Genomic DNA, 12660 nt, shown 5'->3' with positions numbered 1-12660 from the left:
TGCATTGTTTTATACCTACTGGCAGTGAAAAGATATCTTTAAAAAGACCCTTGCACCACCCCCAAAAGGACTTCAACCAACTGGTCAGAAACATGCCTCTAAAGACAAATCAAACACCAAGATGACTTCATAACTGATGCCTTCGGGCAAGGCCATCTATCCTAAATGTCCTGTGCTGCCTCATGGCCGACAGGGGGTAACTACAGATCTCCAGCTGTGGATGCTTTTAATTCTGTGTCAAGTAAGGTGTTACAGAGCCATAACATAAAGATCTACCCCAGCAAGTTTCCCTTTGTGAACTTCCCTCTGTGTGTGATCTGTATATGGCTGAGGTGGGATGAGGCTGGGATTATGGGATGGGCCATACTTAACAAGGCCCTACTGGACTGTGACCACGGGATTACACAGATTAGGGTTGATGTCCTGAGTTAGTCAGCACTTCTCTGCCAGGTCTACCACCTCTGTCTTATTATGTCTCTGTCAAAGGACGCAAACACAAAACAAAACAGATACACACAAGATACACACCAGACATCCAGCTCTGGCGGAGTCTGAGAAGGTTTCCCAAACCTTTTGAAGACAGTGACTCATAATTAATGCTTTATTAATACCTGAAGTACACATGTATATCTGTGTAGTAATGTCTGTGAGAAGCTAGCAAACATTCAGTTTATCTCTCAAGGCAACTAAGAGGGGTGGACTCAGACCTTGGCCCTGTGATCGTCATCTGACTTATTGGGTTGTCTGTGAAGGAGAATGGTGTAAATGACAACTAGAGTTAAAGGAGTGGTTCGACATATTAGGAACTGCACTTTTTCACTTTCTTGATGAGAGTTAGATGAGATTTTATACCTCTCTCAATACCTCGTTTCTAAATATGAAAGTGTAACCTGCCGTTAGCTTAGTTTAGCACAAATACTGGAAACAGGGAAACACAGCTAGCCTGACTAACTTCCTGGAGTGTAATGGGCACTTAGGAAGAACCAATTCATCGCTCCATTTGTCTGTTATCAACAACCAAAACCCTATCACATTCTCAGACTGTCTTGACTGACACACAGCGGGGTGCAGGTGTGCACTTATTTCCTTACATCTGTTTGTCTGTGAGTTTATTTGTGTACCACAAACCAGCTTTGGCTTCTCCTGTCTGTCACTGAGCTCACTAGTGTCTGTCAGCATCACTCTCTCTCACACTGATCCAAATTGACTCGATTAGCTAGCTAGTACAGTGGTTGCTATCATGGTTTTCCTCATGTCGTGTGTCGCCTTCCATCCCCGCATGAAGCCATCTCCAGGGCAGATTACTCCACTCCAAAGAAAGACTTGGCTGATTCATGTCTTCAAGGGGTATTATGTAACACTCTCTACTAGGACAGTCACATGGCCACAGGGCTCACCTGTGTTTAGATTGACCATCTGCCCCTCTCCTTCCAAAGCCCATCTTCACTTTGCAACACACAGACATACCGTCAGCGGACATCTGCTGAAGAGACCTTCATTTGTTTTGGTCCAATCTGGTGATCAAAACTCCAGTTCTGGTGAGGAAGAATTGTATAAGTGGTATGAGGATGATGTGGGAGCCCGTAGGCGGGAAATAACGAGTGACTAATCCTGGATTGGCTGTGATTTACCAGGCTTATATACTGTACTTTTTTCCTATTTTCTTCCTGTTTAGACAGTTGCATCAGCAGATCATACTCCCCATGTGTGGGTGAACAGAAGTAAAGCTGGGATTGCATCTCTGTTGACACCTCCGCAGATTCAGCGTGAAGCAGGGAGAGAAAAACACAGACATGCAGACGGAATGAATAGAAAGAGGAGAGAGGGAGCGAGAGTGAATAGTGAAAGAGAGACAGAATATATATTTGACTATGTGGGTGTGTGAAGTATCAAGGCATGCATCATAATTGTGGATTCTTCTCGGAGCAGCCGGACGTGTCACTGCAGCAGCAGGACATTAAGTGTTGTATTTTGTACTTTATAACAGTGGCAGCTGTGAGCGCAGAGAGCGACATAAGAGGCAAAATGGAAACCGTTTTGTTTCTGCTGCCTCAAGGATTTCATTAACTCGGATTATAAAAAAAATACTTGAACTAGTTAAAAGGGATGCACACTGGAAAACGATGATGATGCCCCTTCACTGTCAATAATCAAGAATTCAAGTCAATAATTTATCTGAGGTGAGTTTGAAGAGTTAAAACATTTTAATGCTGTGGTATTTTGTATGTATGTGTGTATATTTGTGTGTCTGTTTGTGTTTGCTCTGATACTCCTATTCTAGTTTGGACCAAGTTAAGTTTCATATCTTGACAGTGAGGATGTTTTTCAAAAGTGAGAACATCATGGCTTCACTTATTCACTGTTTGAGGGTTAAAACTTGATATTGGGGTAAAGGTTAAAATTAGGCTAATGTTAGGGCTGGGGGAATGCATTATGTCAATGAGGGTCCTCACAAGTAAGTACAAACATTTTGCATGTGCGTGTGTGCGCACGCATACTCGTGCATTTCTCTGTGCTGTGGGGTACTGAAACTCGACTTCTCAAAAACCCAGTATGCGATGTAGTCAGCCCACGCTGTTTCCCGTTTCCATGGAAACCATTGCCCAGTGCTAAAATCAGTTCTATTCTTGCTGAGTGCATGAGTGTGTGTTTGTGTGTTAAAGAGAAAAACATATTAATCTCTGATATATCTGCGTATTGGATCTTAAATATATTGACTGCTGTTTCTACTGTGTATTGTGACTCATGAAGATGCTGTATGAACTAATATACAGTCATCACGACATTTACCTTCCTGGCCCCCTCCTCTCTGGATCTTTCTGCACAATATCACTCCTCTTGTGTATCTCTCTCTACCTCTCTCCCCATCAATACATATTTCTGTCTCTGTGTCTCTAAGATGGCCGTCAGCCCTTTCATCATCTGCCTCCTGTCACTGATCGGCTATGGCTCTTCCCACCCCTCTCCTCCTCCTCCTCCTCGGGGATGCAGTGTGGATGTGGAACCTCCATACAGAGTGCTGTGTGACCTGGAGTCAGTCTGGGGTGTGGTTCTGGAGGCCGTGGCCTGCAGTGGTGGCCTTGCCTCTCTGGTCCTCGCTGTGCTCCTACTAGTCAAGCTGCGCTCCATTTCTGACCACGCCAGGCGCTCCGGCGTGGGGCCTCTTCTCCTTCTCCTTGGCACGCTCCTTGGGATCTTCTCCATCTCTCTGGCCTTCCTGGTGGGGAAGAACCAGGTGCTCTGTGTGATCCGCAGAGCCTTCTGGGGGCCCCTTTTTGCCCTCTGCTTCTCCAGTTTGCTAGTGCAGGGTGTGCGGCTCAGGAGGCTTGTGGCTGGCAAGACGAGCCCATCAGGCAGCTCCCTGGCAGCGCTCGGTCTGGCCTTGGCCTTGGTTCAGGGGATCATCTCTGCTGAATGGGTCTTGCTAACTGTAGTTAGGGAGGGTCACCCGGCCTGCGAATATCCACCTTTAGACTTTGCTCTGACATGCAGCTACACCCTGGGGCTGCTCCTCATAGCCATGGGGCTTTCTCTGGGGGTGGTGCTGTGTGGAGGAGAGATGGTGGCAGAGGGAGCAGGTGGGAGTGAAGAAGATAGAGAAGGAGGTAGTGAAAAACGGAGATGGAAGTGTAACGCTGTCTGGCTCTTTCTGTCCAGTCTGGCATCGGCATTGCTATGGGTGGCTTGGCTGGGGTTTTATCTTTATGGCAGCCAGACCCTGAGAGGAAAGGGGAAAGGTGAGAGGTTAGGAGGAGGAGGAGCAAAGAAGGATGTAAAGGTGTTGGATGAGCCTGCACTGGCGGTGGCCCTGGTCATTCAGGGCTGGATCCTGCTGCTGTTCCACGCTATTCCAGAGGCGCACCTGTGTCTCCGGAACCCTCCACAATCCAACACGCAAGACTTCTTCGACACCACTCACACGTCCCCTCCTCCACATTTCGGAGATGAGCTTCCAACACACTCTCACCGACCCTTCCCTGAAAACCAAGCTTTTTCTATGGAGGAGCACGGTGCAAGTAGGCTTATGTAATGTGTGTGTGTGTGTGTGTGTGTGTGTGTGTGTGTGAGAGTGTGTGTGTGTCTGTGCATGTTTATTTAACAGAGATAAATAATCTGTTTCAAAGGATCACAGGAACACATTTTTTTCAACCTGGGTCAAATGCTGCCTTCAAATGGAACTCATTAGGTTGTATTTTAAACGTGTTAGGTTTGAGTACAAATATGTTTGGCATTTAAGTGTTTTATGGTAAGTCATGAGGTCACTGTTGCCTAGCAACTTACAACAAAGATGGATGTTGCCTTGATTCCCCTCCAAATATCAGGAATAACTGTGTTTTTTGCATTCAATGTCATGAAAAAGGAGTAGACAACAAAAGTAACTATCATGGACTCTGACATTTTTAAATAATACAATACTGCAATCAAAGCTATCTTATAAGTTTGAAAGGTGATAAATGTGGCTCTGGGCAGCTGAATTTATTCAGTCATTTACAATGAATTTAAATAGTAACCAGGGGCCAAATTCACAAAATGTCTTATCTTACGGTTTCCTCTTAAGGGCTTTTCTTGAGCATCTTTCACCGAGGGACTCAGAACTCCTAAGCTAAGAGAAGGGATGACATCATGTCACATACAATAATTTACTGTCTGTCTACAGTGATTGATTGACAGGTGACCGGCAAAGTGTTGGTAAATCAATTAAATGGTTTGAGGAATAATTCTCACAGACACCTGAGATATTACATCTGCACTGCGAACTACATTTTTCCAGTATCTGAGGAGTGGAGAGTCATCTCATCTCTGTAGTGCTATTGAATTGTTTTAACTTGTTCGTGGGCTGATTTGATACTTACTAACTCACCTGCCATCAAAATATGCTTTTAACAGTTTATTATTGTTGCATTTTTTTAAAACATGGATGCGACGAGACACAATACCTGTAGCTTTGACTCTTAGACAAAGGTCTAAAAGTCCTAAAGTAGGCCCTTAGCTTTAGGATTTTCTCCTAACTTAGCCAGTAGCCCAAAATTGTTTTGAGCAGGTGAGTACTCATACTCAAATTCAAATTCAGACTCATTCTTTAAACACTACTTTTTAATATAAATATGCTATATAAACTTTCATCCATTGAACTGCAAACCATTGCCCTGTTCGACTTGAAAGATGACCATGGCTGCTTTTCATGTCGCTTTAATTGCCTCCTCGACTCCCTCCTTTGTGCCCCTTCCTCGCGTCTTAGTCCCTCCCACCGAGGAGGCCCGGGAGAGACGCGAGGAAATCATTGGAGGAGAGAGGCAACGAGCAAATGTGTTTTAGAGGGATGAGACGTCCTTTCCTGTGAAGCGTCAAAATTCGTCAGCTGTTTGGGCGGAGTTAGCAACTCCTTCAGCTGCACAGCTTCAGGGAAGGCTGCTCTTGTGTATCCTCTCCTATAGCTCCTCTATGATCCCTCCTCGCTCCTCGGTCCTCGGGGCAGAAATAAGAGCTTTGAGACGGCCTTCACCGAGGAGGGACAGAACAACTTCCGGTTCAGCCGAGGAACGAGGAGTCGAGGAGCTATCAAATAAGGGTGATGAGATTCAGCCCCAATAACCATAAAACCATGAGTGCCAGGTTTGTTTACAGCAAAATGTGGCTCACTTTTAGTTATATACGCAATCCAAAATCTAATTAAACCTTATGAAATTCCTGATTATCCAACAGGCTTACAGGGAAATGTATGAGTCATTTCACTTTGGTTGCTCTCCATATTTATCTGAAGCCAAATGCACAGATGAAAAGCTAAGCCACGATGGACCAGGATAAACAAAGAGTGGAGGCAGTAGCAGAACCGGTTCACAGAGTGTCTTGCAAGCACTGTTTCCTCTATGTTGATTTTGTAGTGGCGGCCCACCATGGCAAAATTTCTGCCACCACGGCATCAAAAATAGGGCTGTACAAAAAATGTAGTTGCGGTTGCCTTTTAAATTATGCTGCCGACATAATGCACTTCCCGTTGGCTGCTGCTCACATTGCAATTTAACAACAAGTAGAACTATTCAGAGGTTATTGGGCCAGTCCAGTTTAACTCCACATAATGTTGTGTTGATGTTGTTTATTGTCAAAACGTTCGCTTTCTTCCGAGTCGACTATTAAACAAACAGCTCCACCAAAAACGTCACCGCGGTGGGGCCGTTCTAAGTGTAGACCTGTTGAAAATGTTATGTGTCCTATAGTTCCTCAAAACATACAGTTCAATCACAACTGAAAATATGCCTCATTGTGTGTGAATAGAGGTGAATAAATATATTTGTTTGTGTTGCAGCGAAGTGTCAGTTCCGTTTCATACGTAAAACATTTGGCGGCGGGGCAGACAGACCTGCCCCCACTGCTAAAAAAATCCTAAAGGAAACACCGCTTGCAAGAAAGTAGACTTTAGGAGACTGATGATATTGGTTGGCCAATTTATGGCTGACTGAGGAGGAGAACCTGACTGTGCAAAGAATAGGACAGCAGTCCAACTTGCACAATAGCAGAGTCATACAGAGAAGGAAGTCATGTGACACAGTGTAAGCAAGTCACTAGAGGATTTACTTTGTGGTTGAAAGGATAAGGGTTAAGTCTTCTGTTACTTTCTTTAATGGATGGTAAACTCCCTGTCTGTGTAGTTCTGCAGTAGAGCTTGTGATAATATATGGGATAGGAACGATGACTAGAAATATGAAAAAAAGACCCAGGTTGACAAAAACAGAAATTTTCCTTTCAAGTGAGACATTTGACAGAAAAAATAACACAATCTTCCTCTTGCAAATGTCAAGTTGAATTAATGGGCAATACAACACACCAGTGCACCATTTAACACTCTCATAAGTTTTGTAGTACTGTATACTGGCTAATGTTAGCAAACACTAAATGTAGATATTGTGTACCTGACTGTATATAAATATTTAACTGGTTTTATTATAAAAGAAAAATACAAGATAAACACACTGCACCTTGGAGAAAAAAGCATTTGCAAATTCAAGTTTCTGAATTAATCGCCCGTGTTGGTTTATAGGTGTGAAGAGAGTTACCAACTGGTCAGACAAATTATACTTCATCCTCGAGTTTGATGCATGTATGCTAGGGCTGCACGATATGATGAAAATATGCGATATGCGATAACGTTGTTGAATAACGCGTTAACGTTATTACTTGTGATAAATGAACACATTTTATGTACTCAGTTCTGCATTTCTGCCGCTTTCAGTGTTCTGCCAAAATACAAATTGCTTGTTGAATTTTAAAACAATTTAATTCCAATGTTCTTTAACTGAACAAATTTAACATTGGATTAAATATAAAAGGCACCACTAAAAACAGAATGACAATTACATTTTTATGTGCAGTTTTCTACTGATATTTTCTTTCAACTACCAAAAAATCTTTGTGTCTATCGCGATGTTGCAGCATTTCACAATGTGTATATTGTGCAAGTTGATATTGCGATACAGTTTTAAAAAAATATATATATATATATATATATATATATATATATATATATATATATATATATATTTTGCAGCACTAATGTATGCTTCGTATCAATCAGCAGCACAGTCATCTATCATAGCGGTTACTCTTAAAACTGGAATCAGTATGATCTAGAAGATGTAAAAAAATGTTTACCATGACACCTGTAACTTGTGTGTGTGCTTTACCTTGCTGATCTGTCAGCTCTCCGAAGTGGAACATACCACAGCAGCCATGGGAGTGTGCGTCCTGGCATCGCCTTCAGAGGTCACGTCTACCAACCCACTGAGATGGCTCTGGTCATGAATGGTGGAACCGTAAGTATGGAAGAAACACACACTCTGTGTACTTTACTCTCATTTACGAAATAATCAACCACAGGAGTACTGTAGGCTACTTGTTCAGTATTTGTTTGTCTCTCTCTTGTAGATGCCCACAGCCCCAGTTAACTACACTGGCCGACGGTTATGGTGATACAGGACAAGACTTGAAGAGGATACACTGGTGTAACACTGGTGTGTGATATTAGAATTTCCTGTTGCCTAAGAAGACGGATATGTATTAAAAACATCACATATCACACAGGATGGAGTTGATCAGCGCTAAAAAATGTTTAATGTATTCGTGTTTCTGCGCACATGTATGAATTTTACATTTTTAGAATCAATCTTAATAGTATTTTTTGCTTGACATGAAATCATAAGAGAGGGAAGAGAAAGTGACATAACTTCAACAGTTGAGTAGATTTTGTCATAAAGCAAGGGCAATTTAAAGTGCATTATTTTGATCAGCGCAGATTATCTTACTGTAATACGTAAATAAATACACTGACAAGGAGTGTATAATAGGGGTGCACGATTCAGAAAATGTCACGATTCGATATCGATTTTTAGGCTCACGATTCGATTCAAAATCGATTTTCAATTCAAAAATGATTCTCGATTAAAAAAAACGATTCACAGTATGTAAATGTAGTTACTTTTCCCATGAGTGTATAATAGGGGTGCACGATTCAGAAAATGTCACGATTCGATTCAATATCGATTTTTTTGCACACCTCTAGTGTATCAGGAAGGCTAATGTTTGTATCAGGAAGGCTGATGGTATTATATTTAAGGTAATGTGGTATTGACAACGAGAAAATAAACTTAAAGGCTGATTTGAATGTAGTGAAGTAAACATTTTGTGTGAGCAGCTCTAAACGAATGCTGTTACTTACTGATGATGCCAGTTCATCGGTGATGTTTGCTTCATAAAAACTAGCCTACACTTTTTTTTCTCTTTCTATTTGACGTCAAGCTCCATCTAAGAAAAATAAAATCCTTTTGGATGTTTATGTAAATTAATGCATACGCCCACATAGCTTGCTTGGCCTCTGTATTACATGCTGGAAGACCCAAAGGACTCAGTGTTTTTCTCTCCATATCGCCATCTATCATCAGTGCTATTGGACAGTTCGACACATTTTACCATGAGCTCGTGCAGAATTCTGGAGGATCATCTGGTGATTTAAAAGGCTAAGATGGGTCTACAGCTCATGGATAAGTAGATTTTAATAAGCATATCCTAAAAAGCCATTTAATACCGCAACACCTATACTGCAGTATATAAGGTTTACTGTTGGAGGTTGTGATTTTGCACTTTATCATATCTGGACATTGTGATATTTGAGATGATCATTTGAGATGCATGTAAAAGCGCAGTTTGAAGGTAATGTATTTTGTCAAAATGAATTGTATTTTAAATGTTTTCTAGAATTTTGATATACATATGGAAGATAAATCCCAGTTTTAGTGTTGAGTTGCAAAGTTAATTCTTGACATTAGAAACCATCTGAAGGGCTCAGAAAATTAAAACAACTACAATTCCATGACAACTGGGCGGACCCTATCTGCAGAGGAAGCTCTGGTACAGTTACTAAATGGACCTTGGGAGTTGGACTGTTTTGTCAACCAGTGCCACTCATGTTTCCCCGAGGTTTCTTTGGATACAACAAGGCTACTGATCATTATATATATACACTTTGTTTGAGATGTATGGCAACATCTCACAATATTCTGGCATTCAGGATCCCTTTCAATTTACAATTCCGTCGAATGTATAGAAAACATTTAGTCATCCATCACTATGAGTTTAATTAGAACAGATTCTAAACAAAATGCTGTGTTTATCTTAGTGACAAGGCAAAGTTTGGCTTCAAGTCAAGACCGATTTCCTGTTGGCAGCCAGCTGTTCAGATGCACTGGCAATTAAACTCTGAGGCAAAAAGTCAACTTCATACTTGACTGGAGGGTTGCAGTTTTCATCTTCTGAGCAACACTGAATTCAATCCAGGATATTTCATCCAGTTAAAATACAGTTCAAAAAACAACCACCATGTTCATGCTATGACCATTTCTTCTTGCTATAAGACTAAACTAAATAATTTGTTTTTGTGTACAAGTGTGTGCTGAGATATTAACATGAAGATATTATCATAACAGGATCTTTATGTATTAACCCTATATTACTGAATCTTAATCATGTAAATAATCCAAATGTGAAAATGTTTTTTTTCCTAATGAGATGCTCTTATAATGATAGCACTGTCACTGTTTAATGGCAGCATAACATGAATGTCTGTAATGTGATTCGCACAAAGTGGCTAATACATCGGTGCATATTTTCTGGTAATTATTGTCTGGTCATTGAGCAGATTTTTCTTCATCCACCTGTCCTCATGGTACACATATAGATCCATTTTAATGTAGGCATATGCCATTTCACATAGATACAGCTATATAATCAGCTACTACTGTGAACACACACAACAGAGTAGAGACATGTACGGTGACAGAGAGAGCTCAGTGCATTGCAATTTAAATATTTTTCCTCTTTTGTAGTGCTATTTTGTTGCGCTGTGATATGGCTAGTAGGTGTAGTTCAGTAGCAAGAAAATAGGTCCTACATGAAACTGCTTACAACAAGATCTGTGGATTAGGCTCTCTTGGGTCATGATTTCTGGTACGAGGCATTGCTGTTGAGTTTTTCAGATATATTTCTTGGAGCTTTGAGCACCACAAGCCGAATGTGGTCTAGGTCCATTATATTGGAGAGAAGGCAGACATATCCTAGCTCCAACACTGGCCAACAGCCAGCAGGGACACCAGCTGGACCCTGAAAGCTGTCATCAAAAGATGGGGATAGACATTTTTGGTGGCGGGTGGTATTATAAAAGTAGCAGATGGAGGCTGAGGTTGAAGGTGGAGGTGGGGGCTTAGACTGATTCCTGGCAAAAATTGAAGGCCAAGTGTTTCGAACAACTTTGGGTTTGTGTCCACACTTGAAGGCACAAGGACAAAAAGCACTGGTAGCCTACACATGGAAGCAAGATGTGATACTTGTTGAATTGGGGATAACACTGCACACTTTCGGACTCTCTCTCCTCATATGCATTCATGGTGTTGTACTTTTTTTGCACATACAAAAAGGTGTGAAGAATGAATTAAAGAGAGTTCCACCCCTGCCTACTATCTCACCTGTACCACACCTGGCAACTAGCAGTGTGAATTGGGTGTGACAGTCGGATGTGAAAAGTTACAAAACAATTGTCAAAGGCAGTGGCAAAGTGTAGGGGGAAAGATGCAGACAAAGACTTTGTCTACTGATGCCTTGACACTGCAGCTTTCGTGCTGCCAGAAGCTCCAGGCAAAAGTAACATTAACCGCTGGTTTAATATACTTAAACCATGGTTTAGTTAGACTATTTAATATATCGATTTATATCTTTGTTTACTTTTTAGTATTATTGGTAAATATGCCATTATAAGTCATTTTGCTGGCTGACTGCAAGTGTGACATGTTGGTTTAATGAAGGGACACAAATATATCTAACTGGGCGAGCTAGCGTTAGCTTAGCCTAGTGTTCCACAACTGAAATTACCATCCCGACGTTCACGACAAACCTAACTCGTTTAATTGATTAAATGGACTGTAATAGTTAAAACAAACAAACATATTAAATTAAAACGACAACAATACCTGTTTAACTTTAGCGTGACTTCGGCCAGTCATTCGGTAAAACTCCGGAATGTGTTCACAGACTGGGTTCACCCATAGACAGTAAAAGAAAGGTTCACCCATGGGTTCACCTGCGCGGGGTCGTTGCTACGGACGCCTGGCTCGTCGCTAACAGGAAAGAGGAAAATTACTTCCAGGTTAAGAGAGTAACCGGTTATCCACGTGAATCATCTGAAGATACAAAGTAAGTAAACAGCTCATTAAGTTTACATTTCATAATGCATTGTGCAACTGTGATACAAAGTCTAACCGTCTGGCTGACTCATTATTTTGTTTCTTCATCGGTTTAACTTTATAGCTGCGATTTCACGTTAGCTGCGGTTAGCTGCTAGCTAAATGTTAGCACGAGTTACCAAGAGAGTGCTATAATTAAACGTGGTCAACTTATTCTGCTTTAAAAGTGTTGTTGGTACTGTGTTATTACTCTGGATTTGTTACATCTCAATGTGCCGTAAATCAACATGTCTTCATTCAAGTGTAACGTTAGGTGTTATGGACGAACATTAACTCAGGTATTAACAGTGGGACTGAAAGCATGTTCATTTGCGCCAGCAGAACACTGTTCATCGTTTGTTTCAGACGGATTCCGATGAGGACGTGATCTTTGTTTCTGAAAAGTGTGCACGTAAATCCAATGAGATTATCGTTGACCAGGTACCGTTTTGCAATAACAGATATCCAATTTAATCCGAATAATTTGTGCCGAAAAAATTAACACATGCGAAGAAGTAGAATAATCCAGGATTGAAACCCTAGCTGTACATTACATAACCCTTCATATAAGTTGCACTGTGTGAAGTGTGCTAAAACAACACTACACATAGCCATACAAAGCCTGAGAATTGCATAAATGTACATTTTTTAACACAAAACTCAGCATGAGTGAATCTGTAATAGTCAACAATGTATGTTATGATTATGTACAACCTGTAGCAAAGTTCCACCTGTGCAGAGTTTGAATTGGCTGACACACACAGACTGATGCATACATGTAAGATCTGTGAAAACATGTTTGCTGATAGAGAAAAGAGTCATTTTTTTATGGTGCATTTTCATAAAAATTTTAGCACAATTCTGCTCTGTTCCCTGCAGGCGAAGCGTCTGGCCTTGC

General features: G+C 41.2%; 2 protein-coding genes across 4 annotated transcripts in view; both read left to right on the top strand.

The window, feature by feature from the left end:
* Window positions 1-1316: 1316 nt before the first annotated feature.
* gprc5bb (G protein-coupled receptor, class C, group 5, member Bb) lies at window positions 1317-8331 on the top strand. The gene is made up of 5 exons (XM_031289466.2): window positions 1317-1538; window positions 1676-2180; window positions 2900-4016; window positions 7696-7808; window positions 7921-8331. Exons 3-5 carry the CDS (start codon window positions 2900-2902, stop codon window positions 7963-7965), a joined length of 1275 nt encoding a protein of 424 aa, XP_031145326.1. The 5' UTR covers window positions 1317-1538; window positions 1676-2180; the 3' UTR covers window positions 7966-8331.
* Window positions 8332-11623: 3292 nt separating this feature from the next.
* knop1 (lysine-rich nucleolar protein 1) overlaps window positions 11624-12660 on the top strand; it is an 11836-nt gene continuing 10799 nt past the window's right edge. For 2 of the 3 annotated variants that reach the window (XM_031289491.2, XM_031289488.2), the window contains exons 1-3: window positions 11624-11733; window positions 12129-12203; window positions 12642-12660. The exon at window positions 12642-12660 is cut by the window's right edge and continues 50 nt beyond it. The gene's annotated coding sequence lies outside the window, so the exon portion shown is untranslated. Of the gene's footprint in view, window positions 11734-12104; window positions 12204-12641 lie in introns of all 3 variants that reach the window. The other variant, XM_031289489.2, reaches the window with a different exon arrangement.

This window comes from Sander lucioperca, chromosome 4 (genome assembly GCF_008315115.2).
Source record: "Sander lucioperca isolate FBNREF2018 chromosome 4, SLUC_FBN_1.2, whole genome shotgun sequence".
Lineage (NCBI taxonomy): Eukaryota > Metazoa > Chordata > Actinopteri > Perciformes > Percidae > Sander > Sander lucioperca.
The sequence above is the reverse complement of the archived record's forward strand: the minus strand, read 5'-3'. Positions and strand labels throughout refer to the sequence as shown.

Bases quoted from the DNA above. Each gene is read 5' to 3' on its own strand.
- gprc5bb (XM_031289466.2), top strand. From the start codon at position 2,900: ATGGCCGTCAGCCCTTTCATCATCTGCCTCCTGTCACTGATCGGCTAT. The intron at 4,017-7,695 runs GTAGGCTTATGT...CTGATCTGTCAG, and splicing joins TATGGAGGAGCACGGTGCAA to CTCTCCGAAGTGGAACATAC. The intron at 7,809-7,920 runs GTAAGTATGGAA...TCTCTCTTGTAG, and splicing joins TGGTCATGAATGGTGGAACC to ATGCCCACAGCCCCAGTTAA.